At 43.0% G+C, this 18572-nt stretch overlaps 1 protein-coding gene across 4 annotated transcripts; it reads left to right on the top strand.

Moving 5' to 3' along the window:
- The first annotated feature begins 8079 nt into the window (after positions 1 to 8079).
- On the top strand, positions 8080 to 17978 carry zbtb18 (zinc finger and BTB domain containing 18). Of its 4 annotated transcripts, XM_061744850.1 has the most exons (3): positions 8080 to 8477; positions 10336 to 10423; positions 13125 to 17978. In XM_061744850.1, exons 2-3 carry the CDS (start codon positions 10408 to 10410, stop codon positions 14837 to 14839), a joined length of 1731 nt encoding a protein of 576 aa, XP_061600834.1. In that variant the 5' UTR covers positions 8080 to 8477; positions 10336 to 10407; the 3' UTR covers positions 14840 to 17978. The 4 variants fall into 4 exon arrangements, with proteins under 4 accessions (XP_061600834.1, XP_061600835.1, XP_061600833.1 ...); XM_061744851.1 differs by lacking the exon at positions 10336 to 10423; XM_061744849.1 differs by lacking the exons at positions 8080 to 8477; positions 10336 to 10423 and adding an exon at positions 11715 to 11886.
- Positions 17979 to 18572: the final 594 nt, after the last annotated feature.

The raw sequence follows: 18572 nt of genomic DNA, 5'->3' as shown, positions 1-18572 counted from the left end.
TACATACATACATACATACATACATACATACATACATACATACATACATACATACATACATACATACATACATACATACATATATTAAATAGTTTTAGGGGCCATAATTGTGTTAAGGTTTTATTTTTCTACTCAAAAAAATTGCGATGACAGGATATTTTATAATTTTTTTCGAGAGCAGAGCCCACAAATGGTTTAAAATTGACTGTTAAGGCTAAAAACCAATCAGCTCCCTATAAAACCTTCACACTCAAACAACCATCACTCACCAGATCAGGAGACGCATCTGCAGCCCAGTATTCTCATAGCCATCACAGCAGGTTATGCACACTTCACTGAGCGTAAAGCAGATCACATATGGTGGACTGAAAAGGATAGAATTAAGACTAGTCAACAGTCCCCATATTGACTATTATTTGTTGGAAGCTAATTCCCTGATCTAGTCTAAACCATACATCGAAGGTCGAATATGGCATATGAGAAGGTAACTACTGATGTAATGGTATTTCTCTAATGCAGCTAATTTATTTTCTAATAATTAATTCAAGTGTCAGGACATATGTAAATCCATGCTCACTAATTTTTTTTAGCTGTTCTAACACTAACCATGTTGTTTTAATGATTCAGACAAACCAAACAGCAACTACTGTAAATGCAAATATAAACCAAAACTGGAAACGAATTATTTAAAACTGATGTAAAAACTCTTTGCTGTCTGGATCTAAGTTCCTACTCTCACCGATGGTTATGAACCGTGGATAGGGACCAAAAGAATGAGATTGCGGATACAAAGTGGTTAAAATTAGTTCCCACTGGATTGCTGAACTCTTTCGAGTAATTCAGGATGGAGCTGAAGCAAAGTGGCTGTTCTTCCGGCAAAGTGGCTGTTCAGTGGAGAAGGTTTGGGGTTCTGGGTATGTGTCAGGAAGCTGCCCTCGTGACCCAAACTTGGATACATGGAAGTTGCTGGATGGTAAATATAGAAAAGTACTGGGTCTATCAGATTTAAACTAAGATTTTTTGGTTAATACTTTAATTCCACTACTAAACCAAGATGTATTAATCTGGTAAATCTGAGTATAGTTCCTTTTAGAGAGTAAAGGTCAGGATTTCATTGATTCATTGCACAGAAGACAAATGAACCCTAAGGTCAAATATTGGTCTGAAGTTTTTGGAGGTTTAAGTGCTGATGTTTATATGAGATACATTTTGCCAACTTTTTGAATAACCATTCACCTGTATTGTCTGAAATACTGTTGAGCTACATCGCAGATGGCTCCTCTTGTGCTAAGGAAACGTTTATTCATATACCGGTAGGAGCAAAGACAGTAAGAGGAGTTCTTAGAGCTATGATCAAGTGTAGATCCTGTGATGCACAATAACCAAGATTGACTCATGTAGTTAAAAGAACTATGTAAAGTTTCTTATGGTCAAAAAACCCTCATTTCCCCCCAAAGTCCTAAGACTGTATTCATCTATGTGGTTATTGTGAAGTCATCTACAATTGTAGCCCACCTCCCCACTTTACAAAATGTGCTTTCTCTCTCTCCCACACACAAACACACACCCACACGTGCACACACACGCCTCTTTTATCTCAGTGAGAGGACTGCTGGCTGGCTGTTGGCTTGGAGGCGCCATTAACCAATTTAGCTTCCAGATGTCCATCATACATCCACAGCCAAAGCTACACAGTTCTCTGTGAGCTTCACACGAAAGGCTGTGAATCTCACACACATTCAAACACATGCACACACACACATACAAAGCTATGATGTGCTGATGCTTGCACACAAAATGATACATACAGAATGGCAGAGACATGAAATACTTAAAAGACATATTCACTTTAACACATCACACACAGCAGAGGCGGCTGCAGGAGTGCTGCTCATCTTGTGTAAGAGTGTGTGTGTGTGTGTTTGTGGGTCTATATATTGACTATGATATTTGATTGACAAGTGTGGATCTTAATAAATCTGAGACAAGCTATTTGATCTCCTGCAGAATGATCCTCCACCATCTGGAGGAGATAAGGAAGTTAAATACACAGTTGTTCCTCCTGATGTCTTGTACCCCTGAGACATGAACACACACACACACATGCATCACAACGTGTGCCCTCACACACACACGCGCTTGTCTGGAGATGCACACAGGAGCACGCACGTAAACGCCAGCATCCACTCACACAAACGCACATTGGCTTTTCTCAAATGGACAGATGCTGCACCTCTAGAGGCACAAAGCCCCAGCAGCTGTTCCCCAGCCAGTCAGATGGGCGACCATTGATAGTTCATGAATATTTTACGCCCAGTCAAAATGGCTGCAATCCAGACAGCAGTCGCACTGGACCAGATGATCATCATTAAACTGTATGGATGGACTACCTCCCACTGTCAGCTAAAACATTGCTGCTTAACAATTTCTAGGATATTCTGACTCTGACAAAATGGTGCTTTGCTTTATATATTGGAATCAAGTTTCACCTCAAATATATTGCCTTTCAATTTCTTAACAAATATATACTCCTATAATGTTGTTGTATCTGTTAACTGTATAGTTGGCAATATGGTGAACATCTGAATTTATCTTACTTGAACCAACATAATCTAAACTTCTAGCCTTGTTTGTTGCTTTTTCTAATTAGAAACTAAATATATCCCAACACACGGATACTGTTTTCACACCATCCACGCGAGCTTGAACAAAAAGGTGTGAAGTCATAATGTATGAGTATGATCTATGCTTTTTTTTCTATCTATGATGGACCTCTGACAGCGGCAACTTGCACAAGGATTTAGGATGGCTTTATTTCAAATCTCTTTTAGAAGAAAAACCTGTTCCTGTTATTCACTGACCTATCAGTCGTAGTATTGGCTATAGGCTATTATTTCATTCTCTATTTCCCTGCCTAGTCTCTGCGTTGTGGGATGGATTAATCTTCTCTGCCCTGGGGCTAAGACTTAAACATCTGCCTGCCCTCCTTCCTCCTCATATGTCTGCCAGCCAGCGTCTCCCAGAGTGCCTCCCCTCTTGCAAGCGCCTATTAAGGGCCATGATGAGGAGAGCTGTGGGACACGCTGCTGCTGGTTTAGGATGCTCTGGAACAGACAGATGAACAGGAAAAAAGCAGCCTTAGTATCGCTCCTGCCAGCTAAGTCTCCCCAAGATGATAGCAAAGTGCAGGTGGAACATCGAGCAGGAAAAGAGGTTTTCTTTTTCATAGCCTGAGTTGAACTCGGTGAACGGTGGCGTCGTCAACGGAAGTGACATAAAGAAGGTTTCTATGTACTCTGTTGCTTTTGTGACTTGCTTTTTATAGTTTAGTTGATTGCTTCACCTCCTCCTCCTGCTGCGTTGAACCTGACCGGAACAATTTGCTACACAAGATACATCTGCAATTAACATTTTCAAACAGGCTCATCTTCATTTAGACCATCTTATAATTTGAGAAAATAAGCTTACACATCTTGATCCCCAAATTTACTCATAATCTAAAGGTCAGAATTAAACAGGAGGCATTGTGGGTAATTTTTTTTTTTTGATCCACAGGAAGTTAAATGTCAGAAGAAGATACAGAAAACATCAGGAACACTCTTTGTTAAAGAGATTAACTCCTTAAATGTATTTTCAATGACAAAATATCCTTAAACAGCATCTATTCTGCACGGTAATGGGATATCATAATCAGTCTCTTAGATGTGGCTTTTGTATTGAAAACCTTTGAATTTTATACCACAGTGACAAGTAAAATGTAATTAAAACTGGTAACGAAAGCCAAAACCTTTGAAGGTATAGAGTTGCAACATCACAGGTGCAGTCAGAAGTTTTCACTGAATTACTTGTTCTTTTGTTTTGATTTTTTTTTTTAAAGGCTGCAGGACTGTGCGTTCTAGTGCAAAAATAAAAACCTGATAAGGGAATCACACATCTTTCTAAGTAAAGACAGAAACCTAAACTTAATTTGGTTTCCAGAGGTCTATGTGTCCAAGGGTTGCCAAGACCGAATCTCACAGTGGCATCAATTGATTATAGTTATACATGACCGAGGAAAAGCACTGCATAGGCGCAACAGCTCTATGGACTGAAGTGCTGCCTAAATGTGTGTGTAGGAGGTGAAGTGGTTGTTTAAACTTGTTTAAACTGATCAGCAGGACCATAAAGTCATGTCTTATTAATCTCTAGGAGAAATTCACTTTTCCAGCAGCTTTGCAAAGATGGAACCACAGGGGTGTGCAGGATTCAGAAATAAAAAAAAAAACCTGGACTTTATGATTATCCTCTTTTGTTTATCATTCAGAATATTTATTATTTAATTCATTGTATATGCTGTACATGTATAAATGGTTTGCTCATTTTTAGATGAGTACTTATGCAGGGTTTCGGCACCATAGGTGCAATCTAAATATGAGGCATAAAAGCTTCACTGGATTGAACTGATTGAAGACAATTGAAGTGTTTAACATGGGATCTACAGCGACCTCCAGAGGAAGAAAGTAGAAATTCTTCTGAAATCGCGCTCAGACGGTCCCACAAGATTGAATTAGTATCTTCACTTTTACTAAACTTCTGCTGTGTAGTTCCTTTTTTTTATTGGCTGCAACTGTTAGGAGTGTTGTTCTCATGGTGATGATATTTGAAGCTCCAACTGCTTCCTTCTTAAATAGTGAAACAATGTGGTTGTGGTTGAATTCAGTTTCAAAATGAAAATGGAAGCTAAAACTTAAACAGAAACTTTTACACAGGACTTTAAGTCCTGCTCTGCATATCAGTGGGTTTTTTCCCTGCATGCCTTCTGCTTTCTCTTTGTCATTTTCAGCTGTAGGGAGAATGAAACAGGCTTAAAGATCACTTCAAACATCAGTCTGTCTCCTCTTTTCTGCTCACATCCACACATACAGACACAAACACACGCTATGCTGTGTTCTGGCATCTGTCGGTGGCAGAAGATTGTGCAGAAGGGGGGAAGCAGGGGAGTTCATAAAATGGCAGGAATTTCATGGCATACCCTCATAGAGGTACACATAGAACTGGTTTCACTGCTTTACAGCTCAACTGACATCATATAGCAAGGAGAGTACGTACTGATTCTGTCTAATAGAAATTAAAAAATACCTCCAAAAGTGCTTCTTTGTATATATTTCACAAATTGGCAAATGGTTTTGAAAGTCTCCACTAATCCAGTTCTCTGTGGACACTCATTGTCGGCCTGCTTGCTAGCCCTAATTGTACTTTCGTGCATGAACAAGGGGCTCTTTGTAATGCGCTGGTAACATGGATCCCCAAGTTGATAGACACATAACAGGGTCATCATTCATTTGCATTTTAACTAGTCCTTCAGCTATGACACCAGATCATGTGAATTCATTACCATACAGGCCTGCAGTTCATCCAGCCATCCATTAGTAACGCCAATTAATTTACTGGGGCGGGTTTGGGGAATGCAAATAGGTCCACGGACTCATTCATGCAATCGGCCCAAACTTTTTTCATGTCAAGGCTCTCGTGACAAGCGGACATTTGATAAAAGGTCTTTTTGTCCCAGTGACCCACATCTGAGAGGGTTTTAACAACGTGATATAAAGCACAGTCAAACATCTGAGGCTTGGTGTTCTTAAATGTAATTATTCATTTCACTGACTGATATACATGTTTAGTTTTACCTCCCTTTTAAAACTATTAACTTTATGTAGTGTCAGTGAATTCCCCTTTATGTCCCTGGGATGAGCAGCTGATTATCCCCTCTTTAAAATGTCTGAAACAGTGTCTTTCTGGTTTACTGATGTTATTCTATACCATTAGCTTTGGTGTTTTCTGTTTCAGCCCAGATACCCCCACACTCCTTTACTCTGCAAAAAGGCATTCATCACACAATACAGTTAAAACATATAGATATATGGGTTAACCTAGAATCTCACATCAGTCTGTGAACACGCAATGTAGGCATGTTATTGTGAGCTGCCCTGTACAGGTTAAACAGGCCTCCCCACACAAAGCCTGGTGTTACAAGACATTCAAGGAAAAATAACTTACTGTAAGAGCTGGTCCTGCATCTCTTGGGTGAGTCAAAACGTGTCAGCCAGCACAGAAACCTGTTATATTTATGGAAGGCTTCCTCACCCCTTTGCCTCCTTTATTGATTTTTATAGAATTATAGCTGTTTTCTTATTTCTCCTTTTTATCAGTCTTCATTCTTAAGACCCTTTCAAAAATTGTAATATTTGCTTATAATCACAATTGTTTTTTTTGCTGTATTTGCTCATAGGCTTAGACTGACAGAAAAAATAGTAACAATATTTAGTCATAAATTAATCTTTTGATTGTTTTACACTCAACTGATTAACACATTGTTTAGTCAATAAAAGGCAACAAAAGCCTGCTGCCTTTTCAAAGTGTTTGTTGTTCTAGTTAATTACTTAATAATCAGTTTATTATTGTTAGACATGGACTAAACTTTTTTTAAACTTTCTATATCCATATAGTGCTGGTTCCATGCGGGAAAATAGCTTTTTTTGTTGTTTTTTTAAACAAATATGTATATTATGACATTAAAAGTGCTTTAAACCTTGGATTTTACTAACTGCTTCTGTAATGACGCACTGTAGTTAATAAAGCATGAAGACCACACGGTGTAAGAGTTACTTACTAACACCTTACAGCACAAGCATATTACTGTACTGCGCCACCAAATTAACTCATTTTTATTTGTGACATACACATTTTTTTATTTTCATTGTCAACAGCTTCCGTGGAAACAGTGAATAAAAAGCGACGTAACTAATGTCACCAAGATGCACTGCAGTCTGGCATGGCTGACTGTCAAGGCTAAAATAACATCTAGTCTTCTAATATTTATCCGAAGTGCAGTTGTAGATGGAAAACCAAAGTTTCTCACAGATCAGCTGGTACGGACAGGTTCAACCCACAGTTACCAAACTAGACAGGTCAGCATGGGTCATCTTGAACTTCAAAAAGTCTAAATAAAATCAACTACAGTCATCTACAGGGCTTCCAGCCAGTGGAATTTATTATCTACATGTATTAAACAAATCGGAAGCAAATACCTATTTAAAAAAACACTCAAACAGAAACTAATGAGAGAGACCACACTAACGCCACTTGTGTGTTTATTCAGAACTAAAATCATTACTCTGCTGAGCCTCTGTACATGCATCGTTTAAGCTATGTGAAACAATGATCACAATTTTTTATGTAAATTTGTTTGGCTTTGCTCGCCTCAAAATAGCTGGGATAGGCTCCAGCAGACCCCCGTGACCCTGCAAAGGATAAAGCGGGTATAGATAATGGATGGATGGATGTTTGGCTTTGTTTGACAAGGTGTCTTTGTATGTTTTATGTATGCTTGTATTGTCTTAGTGGTGTATGATTTTATGTGGACCCCAGGAAGATTAGCAACCGCTGCAGCGGAAGCTAATGGGGATCAGAATAAAGAATAAAGAATTTACAGGAGTGGGCAGGAACTAATACATTTATTTCTCCCTATTTATCAGTTAACATCCTCATGTGGATTGTTTGGAATAAGATGAACATCAGTTACTTTTGATAGATAGATAGATAGATAGATAGATAGATAGATAGATAGATAGATAGATAGATAGATAGATAGATAGATAGATAGATAGATAGATAGATAGATAGATAGATAGATAGATAGATAGATAGATAGATAGATAGATAGATAGATAGATAGTTCTTTATTGTTATTATAACTTATGTACAACGAAATTAAAAGTGCTCTCCAGTCAGCGCATCATACATAAAAAAAATTAAATAACTGAAAATAATCCAATAAAATGTAATTTAAAGTATAAACAAATAAAATAAATATATATATATATCTAGACACATTCACCCTTCCACATCACTTTGGTTTGTTCATTTGCAGTTTCTTTTTACTCTGGAAGCCCTGGCTGTGCAGTATTCCAACAATTTCACCACGAAACAAACAGCCTTTTCCCTCTCAAGGTAGCGCACCTGCTCACACAGCGCCCCCCCTCCTCCTCGAAGACTACATTTCCCAGAGCGCACCGCGCGGCCTCCGCTGCGCCAGTCCGCCCCGCTGCCTCGCACAACCAGTCGGCTTGTTGGCCCAGCTTCTCCTTTCCTGCCTCCTCACTGTGTGAGCTGCTGTTGTTGTCGCCTGGCGTCAACCTACGCCAGCGAGAAAGGAAGACATATCCCTCCTCTCTGCCCCCTCCACCATTGGCTTCAGCGCGGTGCCAGTCAGCCCCCTCTTCTCCGCTTCTCTCCCCCATACCAGCCCGAGTTGAGCAGCAACAGCTCGGAAACATCTGGCCGCCGCAGAGCGCTCCCACTCCCGTCCGTCCGTCCGTGTGCTCTGCTCGGCAGCGGCAGCGTGTTATGGAAATGAGTCCAAAGTGGCTGTAGTTTGGGTGTCGGGAGGACGCCGGGGATCCGGAGGAGGAAGCAGGGGAAGACGTCGGAGCTTGAGTGTGAGTGTTGCGGGGTGTCGGGGACGGAGGGCGGGCTGCGGGGGACGCGGCGGTGCCCGCACCGGCGCGGTGTTTCCCCGCGGTTGTCATAGCAGCAGCGCCGGGCCTTCGACCCGCAGCCCGGCTCTGTTAGCCTGGCTGGGCGGGCTGGGCTAGCCGAGGGCTGGGGCTCCGGGGAACCGGGGTTTACTACACACTTCCCCGGCTGGTCCCTGCAGATACCACACTTTACTGACACTTTTAGGCTCGGTTTCTCGCTGGGCAAAGCTGGAGCGGAAAGCTGCTCTTAAATCACCTGAAAGGGGGTAATTAGTGTAATTTGTAACATGTTTATTGTGAGCCCCGGGTGTGCGGCCCCTGGCCGGACCGCTGTCATGATCACCAGCCAGGGTTTATTCAGATTACAATTAATGCAAACCTATCAGAGTCATTATTAACACCAGCAAACTAACTCAATGAAAGTTACTTGTTTCCTGTTTTTATTTTGAAACAAAACTATATAAAATAACTTTTGTTTGATTTAACTTGACTGGTGTACAGCTCTGATAACTTTTTATTTCCTGTTTTTATTGTGAAACAAAACTATATAAAATAACTTTTGTTTGATTTAACTTGACTGGTGTACAGCTCTGATAACTTTTTATTGTAGTGATATTGTGATATTATCTCAAAAGTCTTAGACTTCACTGAATGTGCCCGGGCCAAAAAGATGAAGTGGAAAATAAAAGTGGCTGGGAAAACAAAAAAACAACAAAAAATCATACCTACAAACTGCAAACATGCGCACTTTCCTTAAAACCCAAAGCGAAAGCGATATGAGCCGGTTGTAATAAGTATCTCCTCGGCTTACTGAGCCTGGGTCACCTTTCTTTTTTTTTCTTTGGTCATTTTATCTCTGAGTTGTTTCCTTATTTTTTCATTTTTTGTTCTTGTCACTTGTCCGTAAGTTCCCAGCATTGGGTTCATGGTTGGACAGATAAACGGACGACTGATGAATGAGTGAGTAAAATGAATGAATGAATGAATGAATGACTACAGGACAGGCCTAGTGCGCTGAAGCGTTAAGAAGTGGAAAACAATATCAGCTCCGTTCGTCTGTCAGTTGCAAATCTGCTGTGCTGGCCTTTGTTTATGGTTACTGGAAGTATCCAGACAGAGAGAAGGGCATTTAAAAAGTTAAAACACTTACTAAAAAAAAAAAAAAGTTTTAAACCTGAACATTTATGTTTGATTAGTTTGTTTTATATAACTTGCCCCCTTCTTTGACGGCAACAATGGCCAAGTAAACTGTTCTGCAGGATAAAAACACAAAATCAGCATCCTACTGCATTTGGTTGGTTTCTTTTTTTCCCCTAAGGAGAGCAAAAGGAAGGGGGGGAGAAAGACAAAGTTGTGCGGTGTTGGTAGAATGAAAGAGGAGTCTGGTGGCAGGAGTGTAGAGGAGGCAGCATATGGCTGTAGAAAGAGCACAGCTGGAGGTAGCATCTCCATCTGAGGATGATGTCAGAGCAGCTGACAGGCTGCCATCCACCCCACCTCCTCCTTCTCCATCCCTCCACCGCCTCCACCCCTCCCCAGTCCTTTATTGTGAGTCTCAGCGGCAGCCTGGGAGAGTTAGTGCAGTGTGTGTGTGTGTGTGTGCACGCTGTGTGTGTGTGTGTGTGTGTGTGTTTTTGTGGCTGCCGATCAGCGCCAGTTAGGAGGAGGAGGAGGGAGGTGGTATCTCGTTCCCCCTCCAACATCTCCTCCACTTTGCATCTGTCCCTCGCAGTTTGAACAGCGTGGTTTTTTTTTCGGGTTTTTTTTGACTGCCTCTTCTCTTCTTCTGCTCTCCTCCTCTACCCACTCATTGATTCAGAGAGAGAAGGATACTCGGCCATTCCCAACACGAGAGCCCAGCTATTCTGCCACAGTGGAGTTAATCAAGTTGATGCATACTGCTGCAGGTATTGTTTTGTGTGTGTTTGTGTGCATGAGGGTCCTGGGCAGTTTGGTAGTTATTTTGTTCCTTATGGGGATCTCCGGTGTGTCAAACCTGTGTGAGGACTGTATGAAGCTGCTGAGGGCTTCAGTAGTAAACGGCAAAAGTAGCTGGTGCTGCCTGTCTGAAGGGTAATTGCTGTCCAGGAACACTTCACTGTGTTTTTAGTTTGTAGGACAGAGAGCGTTTCATTTAAAAGTCTGCTCCTGCTTTTCTTTTTTTATTTGTCTTGTGAAACATTTTAGATGGACACTTGTTATTAAGAAAAGGAAAAGCTAAAATAGCTTTCCTGTTCATATAAGCCTTTTTTTAGTGGAGTTAGTCATTTTTATACAAGTAAAATTGTTATTAAAAGTGAGGTTTTTTTTTTATAGCTTTAGTAATTAAAGTACTTTTAAACATGACAAACCGACGTAATAAACGTTTCAGTAAATAAAAGAGGGAGGAAAGTCTAATAAAAGATTTAGCAGTTATTTAATCGTAATAATCTAATCTGTTTTTCCCTTCCAGTTAATTCTAACCCACTGTAAAATGACTTGATAGCATGTGCGGACCGCTCTACCCACTTTTCCCCCTCCTGTCGGCTGGAGTAAAGGAGACTAATTTAGAAGTTGCAGATTTGAGCTGCCTGAATTGGCTAGACAGCTGTAATCGCACTCCCTCCTAGTCTTAATCTCTTTATCTGGCTAGCAGCTGCCATATGGCCCCCGTCAGCTGGATCAGATGTGGGTAAGCCTCCCTCCCCGGCCGTCCCAGCCTCGCCCTCACCCTCTCTGCCCCTCTTGCGCGCGTACGCCTCCCTCAGAGCCCGGCCTGAGCCGGCCGGCCGGCCGGGCCGGCTGGACTGCGTGACTGGCCGCTGCCCTCATGAGCCTCTGCTGACAGCTCCCTCCTTACAGCCACCGCCACTACCGTGGTCTTTATTTTTAGCCATCTTTAAGGATTAGGATTGATGCTGTGACGAGCAGGGCACTTACAGTGATTGTATTGTAAATCTTCTCTTCTGGGTGGTGGTGGGTGGGAGGGCTGAGTAGGAGGGCAGTTTCTTCTGCAAGGCGGATGTGCTGAGTTTTTCTGGAAAGATTTGGATGGGAAGGAGTGAGTGATGGATATGGTGTGTGTGTGTGTGTGTGTGTGTGTGGTGTGCGTGTGGGAGGAGGGGGTGGTGGAGAGGTTTGGCTGGGCAGAGGGGTGGGGTTGGGGGAGGTTGGGGGGTGGTACACCCTTGTCCTTGTAAGTCCCCTCATTAAAAGCAGTCTGAGCGAGCCGGAGGGCGAGCGCACACACGCGAATACAACACGCAGACACACGCGCTTACACTCTTGGTTTAGCTTCATTCAAATGAGGTGATTTAACTGGTTTGGTTAACGCAGCGCTGAGTGGGACCAATGTATTTTCTCAGACAAGACAAATCGACTTGGTTAACAGGTGGGACTTTTTGGAGATTTTCTTTTCCTTGATTTCTTCCATCACCCAAAATGTTTCTGCTTAGTTCTTTAGCTTGTCAGATAAATACAATTTCACAGACTCTTCTCTCAGGACATCTGTAGAGGATTTCTGCAAATTTTCTGTCACGTCTTTCCCGTTTAATCTCGCGTCCGAATCCTTCGCTTGCAGGTTTAACGAGGGACAAGTTGTTTGGTCGGTGCTATTTTAATTGACCAGTTTTGTTTAGTTTTTTTTGCTTGACTTGGCCTGTGGAGGTGGTTGGTAGGTAGGCTGGTGCTGAGTGTTTGTGTGTTGTGTACGTGAGGACAGTGCGCACATCTGAAAGCCAGTTACCTAAAAGGGCTGTGCCAGGCCAGGGCAAAGTGGGTTAATAAAAATAACCAGCGTAGGAGCAGCGACAATCCAGGAGTGTAAGCAGAGGAGTTAGAGAGCTGCAGAAAGACGGCGAGCGGAAAGACAGTAGAGGAATCTATCGCTGCTGGTTCACCTGAGATTAACTGGGAAAAAGTGAAGTCAATCTAGAAGTCAGTTTGTATTAATATGATTTTATTTTTAATACTCTTTTATAGTTGTAATGAATGTCGACTTTTATTTCCGCACGAAAGTGGAGAGTAAATAATCGAAGAAATAAAACAAATTCCCTCATGGTAAAAAGCCATTTCACTTTACAACAAATATATCAGTTGATGTTTAAAAAAAGGATACATTCTTTTTGTAGTTTTTATTTCTAAAAATGTATATATTTTCAAATTTCAGGCATCTCATCGTTGCATTTGTATTAATTACTTTTTTTTTAATATATTTTTGCGTTTGCACTGAGGTTTGTTTTTCTTGTGCATTATATTCTTTTGGTATTTGTCTTCCCTGTCTTGCATTCCTGTTTTTTTTCCTTATCATTGGCGTTATTGAATATAATTTTGTTTCCATAATTCTTATCAGCCCAACAATATCTAGAAACCATCATGAAATTCATTCGGTTGAATTTCCACATTTCAATTAAATTCAAGCTTATTTCTTATAGTGAGGTTACATTTCATCTTATTTTCTTTCAAAGTTTCTTTTGTATTTCTAATTTTATATTTTCTTCTGTTGATTTTAATTGTCATCGACATTTGAGGTTCTTTTTTATGACATTTAGTTTTTAAATTATTACTCTGAGATCATGGATGCTGAGGGCTTACGTTTAACTCTGTCTCTGTGTCTTTGTGTGGCTACAGGTTATGAGGACGGCAGGATGGAGTTCCCAGACCACAGCAGACATTTACTCCAGTGTCTGAGCGAGCAGCGGCACCAGGGTTTCCTGTGCGACTCCACGGTGCTGGTGGGCGATGCCCAGTTCCGTGCCCACCGGGCCGTGCTAGCCTCCTGCAGCATGTATTTTCACCTTTTCTACAAGGACCAGCTGGACAAGAGAGACATAGTGCACCTCAACAGTGACATTGTCACCGCCCCGGCCTTCTCCCTGCTCCTGGAATTCATGTACGAGGGGAAGCTCCGGTTCCAGGACCTTCCCGTAGAGGATGTGCTGGCAGCAGCCAGCTACTTGCACATGTATGACATTGTTAAGGTGTGTAAGAAGCGTTTGAAGCAGAAAGCCACGGCCGAGGCAGACAGCACACGCAGAGAGGATGATGGGGGCTCCAGCTGCTCTGACAAGGCCGACAGTCTATCAGACGGTTCAACGGGCCGGCCGGCTACTGCTGATCTGGTGCACAGCGATGAAGACGAGGAAGCGAAGGCAGCGGGAGCTCCGCTCTGGTTGAGGTTGCCGCCTGGAGACAGATCAGGGACCCCGGTCGTGGCGACCACCAGCCCAGGGCACGGTGAAGCCGAGACGCCAGCGGGCGACGGCCTGGGGGAGGGAGGGAAGGCGCCCTCCCCGGCCGGCAGCCCCAGCAGCTCCACCGGTTCCCTCTCCCAGAGGTCCCATCACTCCGTCACCTCTCGCGTCGGTCACAGAGGACGGAGGGTGTCGAACGACGCGGCCGACTGCGTCCTGGACCTGTCTGTAAAACCCATCGCCGGTAGCAACCACAACAATCACCACCAGTCTTTTTTCAGCGGGGCAGCTACACCAGACAGTCTGCAGAGCCCATTGGCTGTGAGGGTGAAGGTGGAGAGGGGAGTGGCTTCAGACGAGGAAGAGGAGCTGGGAGGTGCAGACTATGACATGGAGCACAGCGGCCTCACCAAGGCCACACTTCCAAGCGCCAACGGAGGCCTGAGCCTCCACGGCATCGGGGGTCCCCTGTCCGCCCAGCGGAGGCTGGGGCTGGAGGCCCACCTGTCGGCTCTGCGAGAGGCGTCCCTGGCCTCGGAGCTGGAGCGGGACGAGAAGCCTCCCGCCTCGGCAGACGACGAGGACATACTGGGAGGAGAAAGCGAGCGTGCCCAGGCTGAGGCAGCCAGCATGGATAGCTCGCTGCTGCCTTACGTCTCCAACATGCTGTCGGCTCAACACACCCAGATCTTCATGTGCCCGCTGTGCAACAAAGTTTTCCCCTCCCCTCACATCCTCCAGCTTCACCTCAGCTCCCACTTCAGAGAGCAGGAGGGCATTCGCTCCAAGCCCGCCGGAGACGTCAACGTGCCCACCTGCACCATCTGCAGCAAGACCTTCTCCTGCATGTACACGCTAAAGCGCCACGAGCGGACACACTCCGGCGAAAAGCCCTACACTTGCACCACCTGCGGCAAGAGCTTCCAGTACTCACACAACCTCAGCCGCCATGCGGTGGTGCACACGCGGGAGAAGCCGCACGCTTGCAAGTGGTGCGAGCGGCGCTTCACGCAATCCGGGGACCTCTACCGACACATTCGCAAGTTCCATTGCGAACTGGTCAACTCGCTGTCAGTGAAGAGCGAACCGCTGGCACTGCCCAATGTGAGAGACTGGGCGATTGAGGACAGCTCCCAGGAACTGTGGAAGTAGACGCAGACAGCTGGGCTGAATAAAGGGAAGGAGGCAGAGAGTGAAAGAAGAGCAGAGAGTCTCGGGGAGGAGAAAGGGAGGTGGAATTTGATAATTGGGTGTTTAAGTGAGTCATATTTGTGTTTGTTGCAACATCTCAATCAACTGCACTTTAATAGCACATAAAAATGTTACTACTGAGTTATTTTGGTTGTTGCTATTTGGGGTAATCTTGTTTTTATTCTGTTTTATTCTAAACTCTTATTATTATTTGGCGTTAGTTCTCTCCTGTTTGTGGTTTTAATTGTTTGTTTTCTTAGGACATGGGTCCCAGTTGAATGTGTAGCCTCTTTTGAAGAGTTTTCACTCTTGTTTTGTGTTTCATCCCAGACACAACAACACTCTTGACACTCGTCATCATGTTGGTCCCGGTCCCACAGACAGCAAACGCCACTGCAGGAGTTCAGGTCGAACACACTGAAGTGAAAAAAAGCATTACAATACACTAAACGGGTACTGCGACCACCACAAGTTGATGCCACCACGCACATAGTTTCATAAATGTGTGTGAGAGCGAGAGATGGAGATACTGCACTACTCTGGCAAAAATTTCAACAAAAGTGCGTAAGCGTGTATGAGTGTGTGTTGCGTGTTTTAGTTTTCTTTTCTACTAGCATGAAGGTCGTGTTGTGAAGCGCTCCCCGCTTCTCTTCTTAAGCTCTTTGGCGTTGTGTGTTCAGGGGAAAGCTGACTGACAAACAAACTGATGGCACTCATGCAATGCACAGCCTCCTTTTTTCACTTCCAATCAATCTGAAGTATTTTCTAAAAACGAGAAGACCTTTACAAATAACTATTATTATTATTGTTATTGATAGAATTGTTTTCTTAAATATAGCTGGCAGTCTTTAAAACATCTCTTGTTGTAAAGGTATTTAATTTAAGTTTGTTGTATATTGTTCTACTATAGATTTAAAACTTTAATCTTTCACCTTTTTTAACTTAATGATGATTATTATTATTATTATTTTGTTACTTTTTTTTGTAATGGGACCTGCTGTTGTTGCATGACGTCCAAACCTGTATATTTTAAGATGAAAATGTGAATTGCTGTATTACTGTACACATTGTAATTGATCAAATATTTGACAACAGGCTTTTCTTTTCTTTTCTTTGTGAATACTACTCCAGGGTGCAGTCTGTTGGAAAATGAATATTATTCTCATGACTATGGAAAAAAAAAAATGCATGAACATCTGATTTTTGTCTTAAACCTATAAGTTGTGGTTTTTGCATTGGAGGGGGGGAAATATCTGAACTTGTTTGACCGTGACTTCTTCTTTTTTTCTTTTTTTTTTATGTATTTATTTTATTTTTTACACATTGGTCTGTCGCCGACCTCCGAGAGGAATGTGGCTGAATGTGTTTCTGTCAGATGTTAAAGCGATATGATGAAGCATTTGAAGCCTGTGTTTTTATGCACTGATTTTCCCTGCTATGCGTGCGTGTTTGTGTGCGCGTGTGTGCTGTTTTGAGTGTGTGACATGGTCAAAGCCGGTCAATTGAACCTACTGAAGATCTACATCCACCCAGCACTTCCTCCTCCTCCTCCTCAGGCGTTAAGTGTCCTCACTACTTCATGTCCCGTGTCTGGCGTGTCCATCCTCTACAGTCCGTCTGGTAGTTGCCTCTGTAGAGCTGACCTCGTATTTCAGGTCCGCCAAGTGCAGATTTGCAGCACGACTGAGGTATGAATGACACAGAGGGAGAGAGAAGGGGAGAGGCTAAACCTGAGCTACCTTACTGAGAGTTTGAGGGTCAGATGCCGTCACGCCGTTGTCCGTGTTGAGCCGAGCTGCGCTGAGCGATATGAGGTTTCTGCTTCAGATCTTTGCTTTGAGACAGATGGGAGAATTGGCCTGCCTGAAAGCACCTTTTAAGCTAAAAGATATAAATATCTGAATTTTGCTGAAAAGATGCCTTTATTACAAACAGAAGGAGGGGAAAAAAAGGCATTTTTGCCGTTATGGAAGTATTAAATACTGTAGAGCATTCAGAGATGGTTTGTGAAATCATCTAAATTCAAGGAATTTATCAAAAAAAAGAAAAGGAAAAAAAAAAAGGTCTTATACTTTGCTCATGTCCCTGAAACATTTTTGTATATGAATGTTATAATTGGGTTGGGGCTACATCAGTTTACATCTGTATCTCAAAACTAGTTTTAAATTTGGAAAAGGAAAAAAAAAAAAGAAGATGTTCAAGCGTTTATACAATCCAAAAACATTTGGGAGAGATGCAGACACTCCACATTTCTCATCGTTCAGATGTGTGTTTGTGCACGCGCGTGTTCACGCCCTGTCATCTGGTAGCACCTGCAGGCTTTGCCAACGCAACAGTGTGGGTGACATTGCGGCGGTTTGCACCACATCGTCTCATTTTTGTCTTGAAATGTTATTTCCTCACTGGCAGCGTCTCTACATATGGGCTCCCTCCATCCTGCTGTTGATTTCATCACAACTGCTGTTCAGTTTGTTTTTTTTGTCGTTAAATAATTTTTCTGTTCTGTTATACTTGACCGCCTTAAACTGCTGTAGTCCAAGCTATTTTTACTTTTTATTTATATGTGATGAGGGAGGGGGGGTTGAGTTGGGAGTCTGATGCCCATCGCTTTGTAACCGCCCTCACATGACATCTCCATTTTCTTTGCTGTGCTTACTTGAAAACAAAAGGGGGGAGGGGACTTAAAAAAATGTCAGACATTTATGGTAAGAGGTGAAGGGTTGGAGTGTGAGTGAGTGAGTGTGTGTATGTGTGTGTGTGTGTGTGTGTGTGTGTGTGTGGATGGAGGGGGATGATTGAGTCTCTTGAAAAAGGACAATCAGTGTCTGGAGGAAAACAAGCAGATTTTCATTGAAATATATTTGCTCCCTGTTGAGATTACAATATTTCTTTTGCTTTTCTTATATGTTCCTTTTTTCAGATTTAGTCATTTTAGCTTTGACAATCATAGTTGGGTTAATTTTCTTCTTTTTTTTCTCTTTTTATCTCATGGGGAGTAAATTCTAATTGTGTTTAGTTTTGTAATTTTTTTGGTGTGCTGTTGTTGACATTTTTAAATTGTGTGCAAACTGCAATAAATTATAAGAATCCTGAGATCTAACTTTCGTGTGAAGTTTTTGTGTGCATGTGTGTGTGCGTGTGTGTGTGAGAGTAACTTACTGCAGTGCGGGAGCTCAAATCTGAAATGGTTGTGAGCACATCTCTTCATCGGCACTCACAGCGTCGGCCACAGAAGGGACAACGCAGGAGGTCCTGGCATCCTGTCCCTCTGTCGCTTGTGATGTGGGTGGAAGTTACGTTCGTGTGCGCACGTGTTTGTACGTGGTTGTGTGTTTGGGAAGCTCTGCGCTGAGTCGTGCTTGGACTCCGAATGGTGGCCTGCCCATGCTGTGTGTCTGCGTGCACGGTTCCTGATATATCTGTAGGCTGCGTTGGACAAGAAAATGTGCAGCAGCTTGTTGGGATCCAATCCCCTGCAACGCACACACACACACACACACAAACACACAGCGCCTCCTCTCAAAGCACCTCAAGCACAGGTTTCCAGTAAAGAAATCAGCTTTAGCTAATGTCTTACTGCTCAGTAAACCTGCTCTTACAGATGCATTAAAAGCCCCTGCACTCAGAGGCCAAGGAGCAGCGTTCATTAGGCCACAGATGGTCTCTTTGCTAAGCCCCCAACACACTCACGCGA

Source organism: Cololabis saira, chromosome 17 (assembly GCF_033807715.1).
Source record: "Cololabis saira isolate AMF1-May2022 chromosome 17, fColSai1.1, whole genome shotgun sequence".
Lineage (NCBI taxonomy): Eukaryota > Metazoa > Chordata > Actinopteri > Beloniformes > Belonidae > Cololabis > Cololabis saira.
The sequence above is the reverse complement of the archived record's forward strand: the minus strand, read 5'-3'. Positions and strand labels throughout refer to the sequence as shown.